The 16,759-nt window shown below is 40.7% G+C and overlaps 1 protein-coding gene across 5 annotated transcripts in view; it reads left to right on the plus strand.

Annotated features, from left to right (window-relative positions):
* tnpo1 (transportin 1) overlaps nt 1–15,930 on the plus strand; it is a 185,869-nt gene extending 169,939 nt beyond the window's left edge. For 4 of the 5 annotated variants that reach the window (XM_041185762.1, XM_041185767.1, XM_041185768.1 and 1 more), the window contains 3 exons: nt 2,166–2,240; nt 8,866–9,004; nt 14,319–15,930. In XM_041185762.1, coding sequence (XP_041041696.1) covers nt 2,166–2,240; nt 8,866–8,973 — 183 coding nt within the window. In that variant the 3' untranslated portion in view covers nt 8,974–9,004; nt 14,319–15,930. The remainder of the gene's footprint in view (nt 1–2,165; nt 2,241–8,865; nt 9,005–14,318) is intronic. The other variant, XM_041185765.1, reaches the window with a different exon arrangement.
* Nucleotides 15,931–16,759: the final 829 nt, after the last annotated feature.

Consider the following 16,759-nt stretch of genomic DNA (forward strand, 5'->3'; position numbering starts at 1 on the left):
GTTGTCGCAATTTTGAACAATTGGAGAAAGCCCCTTCCAGTCATTAATATCAATGCTGCTGTGCTTCAAGGAGAGCTTCAGAGTGTCTTTGAAGTATTTTCTTTGTCCTCCCCTGGAACTTGACCATTTGAAAGTTCAGAAAACAGGATCTGTCGGAGGAGATGCTTTTCAGTCATCTGGATTCGATGCCTTGTCCATCGATGTTAACTTGCATAAGTTTTATCTGAATGCTTGTGGAGCTTGCTTCAAGAAGGACACAAGCGTTTGTTCAGCAGTCCTCCCATTGAATCTGGAGGCTGAGCATTTCTGATGGAATTTCTCTAAGCACTGACGGGTCACTGATATCCAGTTCTGGCCTCACTGCAATACAGGAGTGTGGTGACGACAAAAACTCTGTACGTCAGGAATTTTGTTGACTTCCAGAGGTCCTTATAGCAGTGAGTGCTTAACAACAGTTTGTAGAAGTCTGAGCCAGCCTTTGTTGGATTCTCTTTTGAAAGGGGAAAAGTAACCTTTTGAAATATGGCTGCCAAGGTATGGGAAGTGTTCAACATGTTCTGGAGTGTCTCCTTCAACCTATAAGGGTGGTGGAATATTTGGCTGACCAGTTTTGGTGTGATATGAGTTTTGTTTTTGGCAACATTCAAGGACAGGCAGAGTGAGCAATGACACTGCAGTTCTCTGCAAACTATAAATTGTGAATGTCTATAGTAGCCAAGGATAGATCCTTGGGGAATGCCAAAGGTTAGGGTGAGGGAGTGGAAGAGAAGCCATTGCAGGTATTTCTCTGCCTATGGGTAGATAAGAAGGAATGTAACTAGTTGAGGGCAGTTCCACCCAGATGGAAGACAGTGCAAAGGCATTAGAGGAGGATGTTGTCGTGAACTGTACCAGAAGCTGCAGGTAGTTTGAGAAGGACCTTCCCAAACTTTTAATAAGTGTGGATGCAATCTAGACGAGGGATTTTATCTTCTCTAAGTTTGTCTAGTTTATCGATAATATTCCCACTTCCTATCCCAAACATTTTGATCGTCTCTTCTTGTGTCGTGTCCACAATGTTAGTCTCCCTAATATACACCGAGGCAAAGTAATTATTTATTATTTCTGCCATCTCAATGTTGTTGCCTGTGTCTTTATTGTGTATTGCTCCATGGCATAGCCATATCCTGAGTTTTGTTATTTGTGCGTCTACAGAAAATGATTTTTTATCTTCCTTGTTAACTTTATAGTTTCTCTTGGCCTTAATTTTTAATTTTTTACAAATCGTTTTGTTCTCCTTTTTGACAATGAATGCCTTCTCGATTTTACCATTTTTTTTTATACATCCATGGGGTGCCATTACTGACCAGCTCTTGCTTTTTAGTGGGATATATTTTGTTAACTTTATTGATCGCTGTTTTAAATATTTCTTACTGTTTTATTTCCATGTTAGTCAGTCATTTCTAGTATACTTTTCCTAGTTTCTTCTCATTTCCTTAAAATCAGCCATTTTCCAATTTATTATTTGTTTTTTGTATGCCCTCATGATTCTTCATCTGAAACCTTATGTTGTGATCACTTATCTGGATGTTTCCTTACATGCCTCGTATCTTAGGTGATCGGTTTATTTGAGTAAAAATGAAAATTATATGAAAATAGAATAAATCAGGAATTGTATTCAGTTCAGTTGTGCTTGATTATTATTGAGTTAAACTCATTTTGGGAAAATGCAAAGGAGAGGTAAAACTGTGAAAAGGAGTTTTAATGCCTAAAGTGATACTTTCTGAAAAGAAATAACTCACCATTAAATTTACCAACTTCAAAATGATGCCCAGTATGAAGCATGGGCATGAACATTAGAGATTATATTTAGTATCTTAGTGTTCCAGCGGTGAGAAACAAGATTAAATTGTGACTTTAGTGCTGTGCATCTGCAAACCCATTTGGTTCCTGATGTTTGTGTTTCTAATATGATTATCTAACTAAATCCCTGTTTCAAATGTGCTTTTGTTTATTCAGGTCAGTAACATGAATATTGTTAACCTAGTTCTAAGATAACTTATTTTTTTAGTGCAAAAACTTTAAGACAAACAATGAACAATGATCTCTAGATAGGTGTTTGATTTATATTAGCATCTCTTTTGACACTTTATATCAGAATTGTTCAAATGTGTTTTTTCTTCCAGGACTTCATTTTTTTCTGTGATGCAGTTGCATCTTGGATTAGTCCAAAGGATGACCTTCGAGATATGTTCTACAAGGTAACAAGTTTCTTTGTTTTGTCCCTGGAAATTGCTTGTTTTGGTTCCTTTAGCGAGAGTAAAAACAGGAATGATGAACATTTCATTTTTCTTAAATATCTGGCATTATTTGATGTCTACAAATTAACATTTTTGTTTTATTTTGATGTACTAGAATACTGAAATTCAGTCAGGAGAAATTGCATATTTTTAAAGTTTTTCTCATTGGTTTAAAAATGTGTTGTAACACAAACATTTTAGCCAGGGAAGTTTACCCTAAAAGCTTGTAGATGCAGTCAAGGTAATCTTGACATATTAATGCATAGGTCAGTTGGAGCATGCTAACGACACTAAAGTTGATAGTGTCTAGATGAGTAAACTCGTTTGTGATTTTTGATAGGTTAATAAAATTTTTGTGGGGTGTTCACAGTTTTCAGAAAATATCAACTTTGATTCAGTAGTTTCTACAGCAGTGATCTTGTATTTTTTTTTAAATATTTGTGGGATGTGGAGTTTTCTTGCAAAGGAAGACCTGTTTTTTTTTCAATGACCCTTTAAGATCCGGGGAGTAGTCTGAAAGAGGGTTAATTGGTTTCCTGATTATGACATCATTTGGTTCCAAGTAATTTCCATGTGACTGAAGGTTGACATAGGGGATAAACAGCTAAAAAATAAAAGGTGAATAGAAAGCTAATTGCAGTGAGGTTGGGTCGGCCTGTTTTCTGTTTGGTAGCTCAAAATGCACTGAGAATTCATGCAAAGAGGAAACAAGCAAGGTTCTGTCTAAATGAAATTGTTTTCTGTTTGGTAGTCTTTGAACAGATCCTGACATTAAAGCAGGTCTCTTAGAATAGAGCAGAGACTGTTATTCTGTGTGTTATCCATGTGGAAAGAGCAGAGAGCTGAAGGCAGGAGGGGCAAGGGAGCTGTAGATTGGATTGGACCCATTGCTGCTGTTTGTGTTGTCAGAGCCCACCAGACTGTTTTAAGGGATCGGAGAATGGAGTCTCTGGGGATTCTGTGTCATCAGGACTGTTGTGACCTGAGTGAGTGTGTTTCATAGACGTGCGCCTTATTGGTGTTGACCCTGTCCAGGGGCATCAGATGGAATACCGCTGGTAGTGAATGTGACTTGAGGGCCAGAGCAATTGAGTGGCAAGTGAGAGATCATGTTGGCAACGTTGGAAATGCTGAGAGATTGCACATAGCCCCACATTTGATCGGCAAGTGCTTGTAACTGCATGAATCGAAATTCACATTTTTATTTGAAATACCCTTCACCTATTATAGTGTTAGTATTGTGTTAATTTTTGTTGCTTTGTTACAGTAAAAGTCTTAACAAGTGAAATCTTATTCATTGGTGTTCTTTTCGTTGGCTCCATGGAGATTCCTCTCATAGAAGTTATCAGTCACTTAGGAAATCGTAACAACCGCATTTAACACCATATTAGTGTCATATTATGCAAGGACGGTGTCTTCAGTATGAAGACAGGAATGTGCAGTGGTCAATCCTGCAAGTACTGTCATGGATAGATACACCTACGACAGGTAGATTGGTGAGGATGAGGTCAGTTGATTTATTCCCTCATTTTGCTTCTTTCACCATCTGCAGACTAGCAGAATGAGGGGTGGTAGCGGGATGGGGGAATGGTGGTGATAGTGGGGTGGAGGTTTGTGACAAAGTGGGGAAGTGAAGGGGGGTAAGGAGTGGTGGAGGTGGGAGAGTGGTAGGGGGGATGATGGGTGAGGGGTAGGAGGGGGTCACTTTTAATTAGTACCACAAAATTAAATGCTGTGCACTTCGCAAAGTTCTCTATTGAATGAATTTGTACAATCAACATATAAATAACGTTCTAAATTTACATTATGCCCTAAAATAGGTAGGCACAATTCTGATGATATGTTGCATTGATGTACCAGAGGCTTGAGAATCTTGGGCCTCATCAAAGTAAATGGTACAAAACTAAAAATCAGGAGTGATGCAAAATAGGGTGTTGACTCACTATCATCCATTTAATACTCTTGCAAAGTCTGGGAATGAAATCCCTATTTGTCACTAGGGGAGTGCTTAAAGAAAGATTTTTACAAATCTCCACTCCATCCTCGGTTCACCCCAAATAGGCTGGAAATTAATTGTGTACAACACAATTTGTATGACAGCTTCTGCGGGAAGGGGAACCAACCCAGTTCTAGAGTTCAGGTTGTACTGAATTTTTGTACCATGTCTCATTCTTTGAACTGTTGATTGGAATTTTTCAATCTGCATTTTTCCTGAGCTGCTGATAGATGCCTTATTGACAGTCCTGGGGATAGTGTCGTTAGGATAAAAGGGGTAGATGCTATTTGTGATATATTGTGAGTTGGTACCAGAGAAGTCAGAATGGTATGGTTGTATTCGCTACAGAGTTGAATTGTTTTGTAAATGTAGTGATTTCTTTGTAGCCATTTTCCTAACATCAGCTGATTGCTCTGAGATTGATTATCTTTATAGAATCAGCATTGGGCCTCCAGTTTCACCATTGCTACAGTCAGTCTGCCTAAGATAAGAGCCCATGGTGTTAGAGGCAAGGTACTAGCACGGATAGAAGATTGGCTGTCTGGCAGGAGGCAGAGAGTGGGGATAAGGGAGTCCTTCTCAGGTTGGCGGCTGGTGACTAGTGGAGTTCCGCAGGGGTCAGTGTTGGGACCACAATTTTTCACTTTATACGTTAATGATCTAAATGAAGGAACTGTGGGCATCCTGGCTAAGTTTGCAGATGATACAAAGATAGGTGGAGGGACAGGTAGTATTGAGGAGGCGGGGAGGCTGCAGCAGGTTTTGGACAGGTTAGGAGAATGGGCAAAGAAGTTTCAGATGGAATACAACGTGTGGAAATGTGAGGTCATGCACTTTGGTAGGAAGAATAGAGGCATAGACTATTTTCTAAATGGGGAGAGAATTCAGAAATCTGGAGTGCAAAGGGACTTGGGAGTCCTAGTCCAAGATTCTCTTAAGGTTAACTTGCAGGTTGAGTCGGTAGTTAGGAAGGCAAATGCAATGTTGGCATTTATTTCGAGAGGACTAGAATATAAAAGCAGGGATGTGCTGCTGAGGCTTTATATGGCTCTGGTCAGACCACATTTAGAATATTGTGAGCAATTTTGGGCCCCGTATCTCAGGAATGATGTTCTGGCCCTGGAGAGGGTCCAGAGGATGTTCACGAGAACGATCCCCGGAATGAAAGGCTTAACATATGAGGAATGTTTGAGGACTCTGGGTCTATACTCGATGGAGTTTAGAAGGATGAGGGGGATCTGATTGAAACTTACAGAATACTGAAAGGCCTGGATAAAGTGGACGTGGGGAAGATGTTTCCATTAGTAGGAGAGACTTGGGCCCAAGGGCACAGCCTCAGAGTAAAGGGAAGACCTTTTAGAACAGAGATGAGGAGAAACTTCTTTAGCCAGAGACTGGCGAATCTATGGAATTCATTGCCACAGAAGGTTGTGGAGGCCAGGTCATTGAGTGTATTTAAGACCGAGATAGATAGGTTCTTGATTGGTAAGGGGATCAAAGGTTAAGGGGAGAAGGCAGGAGAATGGGGTTGAGAAATTTAACAGCCATGCTTGAATGGCGGAGCAGACTCGATGGGCCGAATGGCCTAATTTCTGCTACTTTGTCATATGGTCTACTCCATTCAAATGTAATGAAAGAAAGACAAAAGCTAATATGCAGCACCTTTCACTATATCCTAAATCACTTTACAGCCGATTTAGTACTTTTGAGTCGAAGTCACTGGTCTAATGTAGGCAATGTTAATCAAATGGCAGAGCAGGCTTGAGGGGCTTGTTCCTGCTCCTAATATGTATGTCAGTGATGAGATGTGCTGGGCTAGATGGCTTTTGTCATCCATAATGATCTTGTGAGCAGAGTGTGGAATCATGGCTGGACTTCTGCTTAGTTTGTTGCTAATCAAAGTTTATTGTGAGAAAGTTTCGTAGAGTGAAATTGCCAGGATGTGAGTGTGTAATGGGCTCATAGGAATCAGTAACACGTTTTACAGAGCACATGATTCTCAAATCTTTTCCATCAACTTGAATCTTGTCCTTTTGTCTACTTGCCTATTATCACACTTTATCTTGGCGCTTTTGAGTTTTTTGGGATATTAGAATATCGTGATGAAGTTGTGCTGCGTAGTGGATAATTGATAATATATTAGACTGAGAAGCAGCAAGCAGCAGAGTCTTCAATTTGCTGATCAAGAAAACACATACAATTGTGAATTATCAGCCTTTGTCCTTTGGCCTCTGAAAAGTTGTGTTGCACAGAGACTCTTAAGGACTCTCAACGCTTCTCACTGACAGTGAAGTCCTGTGTGGTTCAGTCATTTCACTTGGTTGCTCGGGAGTCATTTGATCTCCTTACCCCATGAGATTACTGATAAAATAGAATCCAATTACAACCTTTGTATGAAATAATTAATAAAAATAAAGTAGTCATCGTCTTCTACAGAATGGAAAAGATCTTGTGCAATTCATCTGCGTTGCAAGTATTGAATCTTTCTCCTAAATATGTGCAATGTGCAAAATACAGTGTTATAAATAACTAATGGGACATTTTTCTGTCAAATTAACTGTGTTGCACGATGATGCTAAAGTAAAATTTGTACACTCTGGTTTGTTTAATAGTCATGGTGGGATCACCTATCTGGCAAACAAGCTTCACTGAATTATATCGTTGCTGCCCTTAATATTAGTGACCCATGCTGTTTCTATATCGGATATATTTGTAACCAGATATAAACAACCGGCATTATTATTTTACTAGGACATTTCTATGATTGTTTAGTGAATTGATTGGTGAACCTTGAAAGGAGAAAAATATCATGCATGATTGAGGGGGGAAGGGGTGTTAAAGAGGGGTGGGAAACATGGGGCCTGGAAACAGAAGCACCAGCACCCATGGTTTCTCTCCCTGGCCCTGCATGTGAGGGTCCTTGAGAGGCCGAAGAGGAAATTTACCAGAATGGCTCCAGGGATGAAGGACTTTAAATACAAGGTTAGGTTGGAGAAGCCTGTGTTGTCCTTCTTGGAGCAGAGGAGATTGAGGGGAAATTTGATAGAGGCGTACAAGATTATGACACAGATCTTGGTAGGGTAATGCAGAAAGGCCCCCATTAGCTGATGGTATAAAAACCAGGAGTCACGAGGTTTTGGACAGAGGCAATGTGAGGAAAAATTTTTACACGCAGCAGTGATGACCTGGAGCAAGGGTGGTGGAAGCAGAGACGACCAATGATCTCAGAAGACAAGTGATGGGCACTTGAAGGAAATAAACTTGCAGGGCTACAGGAATAGAGCAGGGGAATGGAACTGATCAGATTGCTCTACAAAGAGCCAACATGGACTAAACGGACAAAATCGCTTCTGCCTTTGCCATTATGACTCTATGCCTCTTGGCCCAATCTGGTAGCTACGTTCCTCAGGACTCAGCCAGCTTGGTCAGTGGTAGTGTTTCCAAGCCACATCTGGTTGTGGGCATTGAACTCCCTAAGCCATTGTGCATTCTGTACCTTTGCTGCCCTTGGTGCTTGTTCAAAGTGGTGTTCAACTTGGAATATTGGTTCAACAGTCGAGAGAGAGCAGTAGTTGTGTCCCTTAGCAGGCGGTCACCTTGCCCATCTTTGACCTGCTGTCGTGAGACTTTATGGAGTCGAGTCAATAATGAGGACTCCAGGACTGCTCCCATCCAACTGTGTACCACTGTGCCAACACCTGGGTGTGGCCTGCAAATGAGATAGGACATACCCCAGGATGGTGACAGTTGACTCTATGTTGGCAGAAAAATTTGATTCTGAGAGTAATCACTGTTGAGCTGTTTCTTAGTTGCTTCTGTTGCTTTGCAATTGGGTATTTGTGCTTTTGTCCTGTTTGGTGCCCAGGTCATTGCTGGGTAGTCTGTTTGATTTTATTTGATACTACTGTTTAGCTTGCTAGGCTATTTCAGAGGGCAGAGAGAGTTACAGGGTTTGGAGTCAAATATAGGCCAGACCAAGTAAGGTCCTTTTGAAAGGACATAGTTGATCAGCTGGGTTTTTAACAACACTCTGGTAGTTCCTTAGTCACCATTACTGATACCAGCTTTTTATCCCAGATTGTTTTAATTCACTGAATGTAAATCCCCCCAGCTGCATTTGTGGGATTTGAACCCATGTTTCCAGGTCACCAATAAAGTAGTCCTATAACATAAGCACTGTGTTACCATACTCGTTATATATAGTGTTATATATTGAAGTTGCAAATGTTTAGCATCTCTTCTATATAAACTTAAGTGGTCGGAAACCTGTTGGGAGAATAAGTAAAGCAATAGAGGTAAGTTATGAATAGCCAAGCTATAATGATTTGTTTTGGTACTTTGCAAGAGAGAAATCCTTACATTATTTTGAAGATTAAACTTATCACCGATCTGCAAATGTTAATTTGTGGAACCTAAGTTATAAAATTATAATGAATATTTTAACTAGTATTCAGTAACTGTAGATTATTCAGTTTAATTGGGTGGTACATGAAAATTCTTGATTATACAATGCATATTTAAATTACTGAAATTGATCATGCATATTTTAAACCTATTAGCTTAAAATACAATCTTTGTACTTCATTTCAGATCCTTCATGGTTTTAAAAATCAGATTGGGGATGAGAATTGGACCCGCTTTTCAGACCAGTTCCCACCTCCCTTGAAGGAGCGCCTTGCAGCGTATTATGGAGTCTAGCTGTGTACGCTGTTGTCAACCCATACTCGTGGTAATTTCCAAAGCGTTTTGTTTTGAATGAGATGAGCTTCCGACCACACAAGCATGCCATCACCTAAGGCCACCCATGAGCCATAACATTGCTCAACTTCATTACTGCCTCACCTCAGCTACTGCTGAAGTCCGCATCCATGCCTATGTTAAGTCTAGATTTAACTACTCTAAAGTAGTCCTGGGTGGCCTCCTACTTTCTACCCTTTGTAAATTTAAGGTCATTCAAAACTTTGATGCCTGTGCCAAAACTACATCTCCTCTGTCCTAACTCATACTAAGTCCCGTTCATCCATCACCCCAGTGCATGCTGACCTGCAGTGGTTTCCAGTTAAGCAACATTCTTTTTAAAAAAAAAATCATACCCATGTTTTCAAATTCCTTCATGCCCTCACTCCCTCCTACTGTACTTCTGTCCTAGTTCCCTCTGAAATATCTGCCTCCTCCAATTCTGACCTCATGATTATCCCTGATTTTAATTGTTCCGCCATTGACAATCGTGTCTTCAACTGCCAAGGCCCTAAGCTCTCGAATTCCCTCCTTAAATCCCTCTGCTTCTCTACCTCCCTCTTCTCTTCACTAACACATTCCAGAGAATCATAGAATGTTTACAGCACAGAAGTAGGCCATCTGGACTGTCAAGCCCATGCCGGCTGTCTGCAAGAATGATTTAGCTAGTCTAACCCCCGGCCTTTCCCTGTAGCCCTGAAAATTTCTTCCCTTCCAATTATCCAATTCCCTTTTGAAAGCCACAGTTGAGTCTGCCTCTACCACCTTTTTCAGGTTGTGACTTCCTGATCATGTAACCTGTGATTATTTTCCCAACAACTTCAAATCTGTGTCTGCTGATCTCAACCCTTCTGCCAATGAAAACAGTTCCTTTTTATCCAAAACGAAAATAAAAATACCTGGAAAAACTCAGCAGGTCTGTCAGCATCTGCGGAGAGGAACACAGTTAACGTTTCGAGTCTGTATGACTCTCCAACAGAACTAAGTAAGAATAGAAGAGAGGTGAAATATAAGCTGGTTTAAGGGAAGGTGGGACAAGTAGAGCTGGATAGAGGGCCAGTGATAGGTGGAGATAGCCAAAAGATGTCACAGACAAAAGGACAAAGAGGTTGTTGAAGGTGGTGATATTATCTAAGGAATGTGCTAATTAAGGGTAGAAATCCAGACAAGCAAGGTACAGATAGCCCTAGTGGGGGGTGGACTGAAGGAATCGAAAAAGGCTAAGAGGTAGAGATAAAACAATGGATGGAAATACATTTAAAAATAATGGAAATACGTGGGAAAAGAAAAATCTATATAAATTATTGGAAAGGGGGGTGGGTGGGATTGGAAAGGGGGTGGGGATGGAGGAGAGAGTTCGTGACCTAAAATTGTTGAACTCAATATTCAGACCAGAAGGCTGTAAAGTGCCTAGTTGGAAGATGAGGTGCTGTTCCTTCAGTTTGCGTTGATCTCCACTGTAACAATGCAGCAGGCTAAGGACAGACATGTGGGCATGAGAGCCGGGTGGAGTGTTGAAATGGCAAGCGACGGAGTTCTGGGTAATGCTTGCGGACAGACCGAAGGTGTTCTGCAAAGCGGTCACCCAGTCTGCGTTTGGTCTCTCCAGTCTGGATCTCCCATGCTCCTAACACATCCTCTCAACCTTTTCCTGAAGGAGAACAACCCTAGCTTCCCTAGTTTAATGACGCAACTGAAATCTTTAATTCCCGGAACTATTCTCATAAGTTTTTTCCGCTTTAACTCCTCACTAAATTGCAGTGCCCAGAATTGGGCACATAACTCAAGGCGAGATCAAATCAGTGTTTTTATAAGCGTTCGTCATAACTTTCTTGTTTTTGTACTCTGCCTCTGTTTATAAAGCCCAAGTTCCCATTTGCCTTTTTAACATGTTTTCACCCAGTCCTGCCACCTTCAACAGTTTGAGCACATATACACCCAGATCTCTCCATTCCTGCACCCCCTTTAAAATTGTGTCCTTTAGCTTTTAGTGCTTTTCATTCCTCTTACCAAAAATTATCACTGCGTTTAAATTTTACCTGTGTCATAGAAACTAGGAGCAGGAGTAGCCCATTCTGCCCTTCGAGCCTGGTCCGCCATTCATTATGATCATGGCTGTTCATCCAACTCAATAGTCTGCTCCCGCTTTCTCCCCATACCCTTTGATCCTTTTCGCCCCAAGAACTATATCTAACTCCTTCTTGAAAACATACAATGTTTTGGTCTCCACTACTTTCTGTGATAACGAATTCTACAGGCTTGCCACTCTCTGGGTGAAGAAATTTCTCCTCATCTCAGTCCTAAATGGTCTCTACCCCATATCCTCAGACTGTGACCCCTGGTTCTGGACTCCCCCACCGTTGGGAACATCCTTCCTGCATCTTACCCTATCTACTCCTGTTAGAATTTAATAGGTTTCTATGAGATCCCCCCTCATTCTTCTGAACTCCAGCAACTATAATCCTAATCGACTCGATCTCTCCTCATATGTCAGTCCTGCCATCCCAGGAATCAGTCGGGTAAACCTTAGCTGCACTCCCTCTATAGCAAGTACATCCTTCCTCAGATAAGGAGACCAAAACTGCACACAATAATCCAGGTGCCACCAAGGCCCTGTACAATTGCAGCAGGACATCCCTGTTCCTGTACTCAAACCCTCTGGCTATGAAGGCCAACATACCATTTGCCTTCTTTACCGCCTGCTGCACCTGCATGCTTACCTTCAGCGACTGGTGTACAAGGACACCCAGGTCTTATTGCACATTCCCCTCTCAATTTCTAGCCACACCTCTTGAAGTCTATCACTGTTCTCCTCACAGTTCACAATACTTCCAAGTTTTGTGTCATATGCCAATTTTCAAATTGTTCCATGTACACCCAGGTCTAAGTGATTAATAAATATCAAGAAAAGCAGTGATCCTAGTATGGACACCATGCTATCCCTTCCTCCAGTTCGGGAAACAACCGTTCACCACAACTCTGCTTCCCGTGCCTTAGTGAGTTACTTGTCCCAGGAATCCTGCGACGAATAACTCACCTCCTGACTCCCCAAAGCCAGTCCATCATCTACAAGGCATAAGTCAAAAGTGTGATGGAATACTCCCCACTTGCCTGGGTGAGTGCAGCTCCCACAACATACAAAAAACTTGACACCATCCAGGTCAAAGCAGTCCGCTGGATTGGCACCACACCCACAAACATTCACTCCCTCCACCACGAGCGCACAGTAGCAGTAGTGTGTACCATCTACAAGATGCACTGCAGGAATTCACCAAGGCTCATTAAACGGCACCTTCCAAACCCACGACCACTACCATATAGAAGGACAAGGGCAGCAGATAGAAAGGAACACCACCACCTGGAAGTTCCCCTCCAAGTCACTCACCATCCTGACTTGGAAATGTATTCCCGTTCCTTCACTTTCGCTGGGTCAAATTCCTGGAATTCCCATCCTTCCTAACAGCACTGTGGGTGTATCTACACCACATGGACTGCAGCGGTTCAAGAAGACGGCTCACCACCACCTTCTCAAAGGATGGGCAATAAATGCTGGCCCAGCCAATGAAACCCACACCCTGTGAACGAATTAAAAAAAATTAAATGCATGTGACTGCTGTCCCTTTTATTCCATAGGCTTGCCAGCAAAGTTGAAGCCCATTAGGTGGCATTTGATCAATACCCTTTTGTAATTCCATATACACCACATCAACTGCATTAACCTCAACAAAGCCCCCTTTTATCTCTTCAAAAAATTCAATCAAGTTTGTTAAAGGCAAGTCGCGCTCCACTAATATATGCTGACTTTCCTTAATTATTACTTTCCTTAATTCTGATGAGATGCTGGTGTCACTGGCAAGGCTGACATTTGTTGCCCATCCCTAATGGCCCTTGAACTGAGTGGCTTGCTTGGCCATTTCAGAGGGCAGCTAAAAGTCGACCACATTACTAAGGGTCTGAAGTCACATGTAGGTCAGACCAGGTAAGGATGGCAGACTTCCTTCCTTAAAGGACTTTAGTGAACCAGATGGGATTTTACAACAATGTCATGGTCACCATTACTGAGACTTGCTTTATATTCCAGATTTATTGATGAATCAAATTTAAATTTCATCAGCTGCCATGGTGGGATTTTAACTCTTGTCCCCAGAGCATTATGCTGAGTCTCTGAATTACTAATCCTGCGACATTACCACTATTAACTTTGTCCCAGATTATCATTTCTAAAAACTTTGCCGCCACCAAGGTTAAATGACTTTACGTATTGAGTTTATCCTTATGTCCTCTTTTGAACAACGGTGTAATCTTTGCAATTCTCCAATCCTCTAGCACCATCCCCTTATCTTAAGGAGTATTGGAAGAATATGGCCAATACCTCCACAATTTCTGCCTTTACTTCCCTCCGTATCCTCAGAAGCATCCCATCTGGTCCAAGTGACTTTAAGTATAAGCATCCTTTCTATACCTCTTTTCTCAATTTTTAGCCCATCCAGAATCTCAACAACCTCATCTTTCACTGATTGTGGTAGCATCCTTGGTACTTGTTTAACACCTTTGCCTTCATGTGTGGGCCTTTTTTATATTTTTGGTCCCTACTCAGTCCAACCCTCTTCTTAATACCCTTTTATTATTATATGCCTGTAGAGGTCTTCTGGATTCCCTTTCATGTTAGCTGCCAGTCTCCTCTCCTGCTCTCTCTTTGCACTTTTTATTTCCTTTTTCACTTCCCATCTGAACTTACTATATTCAGTATGATTCTCTTGTCATCAGGGAGCTCGGCTTTGATTGCTCAAACTCTCTTTTCTCCCCTCATGATGATGTTTCTAAGCTTTTTTTGAACCGTCTCTTTGAAGGCTACCCTCTTTTTTATTACAGCCAGCCTATGAATCTTTGATTCCAGTTTACCCAGGAGAGATATGTTCTCAACCCACTGAAAATGGTCTTCTCCATTTAAGTATATTGCCAGTAGATTGCTCCTTATCCTTTTCCATAACTAATCTCATCCTTATAATACTATGATTCCTTAAGTTTTGCCTTGCTGACACTTGATCTACTTGACTCACCTCATGTCCCAGAACCAAATCCAGCACTACTTCCTTCCTCATTGAACTAGAAACTACAGATCAGGAAAATTCGCTTGAGATCACTTTAGAAACTCTTCCTCCTCTCTACCCTATATTAGAATGAAAACCTGCCTTTGGCCTAATATTGTATTATGGGGCTCTGTCAGATTCGTTTGATAGCGCTCCTGTGAAATACTTTGATGTTTTTTGGTCAAACATGTAAAACATATTTCTTTGTCTCTACAGGTCTTTCAAGCTGGGAAGTCCATAGGGAGACTCTGCACCCAGGGAAAAAGTTACCCTTTACGGGGGGGGAAGGGTAAACCAGTGGGACATATAGTACAATCCCAACCCTACTGGGACGGGTGGGAGGGAGGTGTTTAGCCGTCGCACTGTTCAGTCGACATTGGGGAAAGTTGAACCCTGAAGTCTTTTTCGATGGACATTTGTCTCTTCTTTTTAGAGCTTTACACCAGAAGAGAAGAAACAAAGGAAGACATCTGACCCAAAAACATCATGTTTCTGACTAAGGGAAAACGCAACAAATGCAGGAATATAGGCTTCAAAAGTGGGTTTAAGTGCAGAGAGAAAATCATAATCATTAGGTTAAAAGTTGGCAGCCAGAGACATGGGGGTTTTACATACAGACTAAGGCTGAAGGTAAGAATTAAGAAAACACTCGGGGATTAATAGGCATTTGCATGAATTTAGGAGAGCTACAAAAATGACAATGTTAGCGCAATTCAAAAGTGCAGCTTGTTTCCAAGATTAATAGTGAACATCTAAGTAAAATCATAGACATTAAGATGTGAGTTTCTGATGAAGTAACAATATCAGTCATAATGAATGACTAGTGATTGGTAACAAGGCTAAATGGCTCAAAACCCTAAATAGCTTATTTTTTCACTGAGTGGTACGTGCATATCAGTTAAAGTTTGACATATCTTTAGTTTTGCATTAAAAAAAACACCAGATAGTATAAGTAATTGGGTTGTAATGCCAGTGTTCAGATTTTTTTTTCTAAATGAAGAACTACAGTAAATCTTTGTAGTGTACATGTTCGATTTAAGGTACAGGCATGTATTTGGTTCACTGTGGTTAACAGTAAGGTTGCTTTGTTTTAGTGGGGCATTGGTCTAGCATGTGTGCATCATAGAGAGTGGAAATGGTAAGGTTTCTTTCCCACTAGAATTTTTTTTAGTGTTGCAGCTCAACAATATTACTAAATAGACTTTGTGTAAAATACCCCGAGGTTTTTCATATAGGATTTTAATTTCTGTTAAGGTTATTCATAGGTATAACAGTTCGTAAGGATTTGAAATATCTTTAGGATCCAGTAGGGTTAAGATTGTTATTGTATTGTGTGTAACCTGCACAATGTGGAAAGCTGAAATCTCCATGCAAATCTGTTGCCTCTGTGCTGTCAATGTGATGTGCTTTCTGCATGGTTATATACTATTGAAATTAATAGAACCTCCAGAAATAAAAGAATTATGTAGTAGGACAATTGAGGGCTGCATAATTAGATGGCATGTAAGGACATTGTACAAGTGTTAAGAGACAGGTTTGCTTTATTTAGTGTTTTTAATCCGACTTGATTGGTAATATTTTTGTTCAAAGCATGATCTCGTGAGATGCTTATTGTCCTGTACTGAGTCTTAAGCAGGATAGATCAAAATTTCAATCTGGAATATATGAAACAAAATTGGCACACTGGTGGCCCTTTGTGCCATAAAAGCTGCAGGAGTACGAAATGAAATGGATCCGTTTTCTTTAATTTGTTCCACTTTATGTTGCTTTCTATACTCCTTTGTGTAAATAAATCCTTTTACATTAAATTCTGCCCCTTTCCCCCTTATGTGTATTTTGTTGTAAATCTTTTTTTTATTTTTATTAGTATGTACTGTGAATGTGGAAAACAAAAGCTGGTACACTTGACCTTTGTTATGCGTGAGTCTTTTATAATACATTGACTGCCTGATAATTATCCCATGATGGTTAGATTTCTTTTAGATGGGACATACCCTCCCCCAGGGAAACAACAACTCTGCTGGTCAGAGTGTGGAGCGCAGCACAACTTTGGAGGCTGCAAGGCCAGAATAAAATATACAGCGAGTAATTTTAAGTAATTTAAAAGCCATGACAGCTTTTTGTATTTCTAGGTTTCCCTTGGTTACATTTTTTTGCTACACAAAAAAGGGAGAAAAAGCAGAGTGTTTGACTGATTTTTTTCTGCTTGCTTTTTAAGTTGCGTGAGATGAATGAGATGACTAATGCACTGAAAAAGACAGGCTTTGTGTGCGTGTGTGCATGAGTGGGATTATGGCATGGAACTTAGCTGCATTTTGCTTTGCAATGCATTTGTGGATTTCTTTTTAACTTTGCATGACAATGCATTTTATACATTCCTTAATTTTGCACAGCTTGAAAAGTGTGATTGGACAGAAGCGTGTTGTTTAGTTTTTCATAACTACATATATACAAACCATGTAATATGCTAGTTAACTAAGCTCTTCACTAAATAAAGGTCCCATCAACTTGCATGGCCCTTTTCTACATGTGCAACATTCATAAACTTGCATGCAATGGACTTCCTTTAATTGCTAGTGCATAAATAGTAAAAAAACAGTTTGCTCAGGTTTTTAGAAAACAACTCCATGGCTGCTGCTAGAAGCTACTGGTATTTG

This window comes from Carcharodon carcharias, chromosome 4, assembly GCF_017639515.1.
Source record: "Carcharodon carcharias isolate sCarCar2 chromosome 4, sCarCar2.pri, whole genome shotgun sequence".
NCBI lineage: Eukaryota > Metazoa > Chordata > Chondrichthyes > Lamniformes > Lamnidae > Carcharodon > Carcharodon carcharias.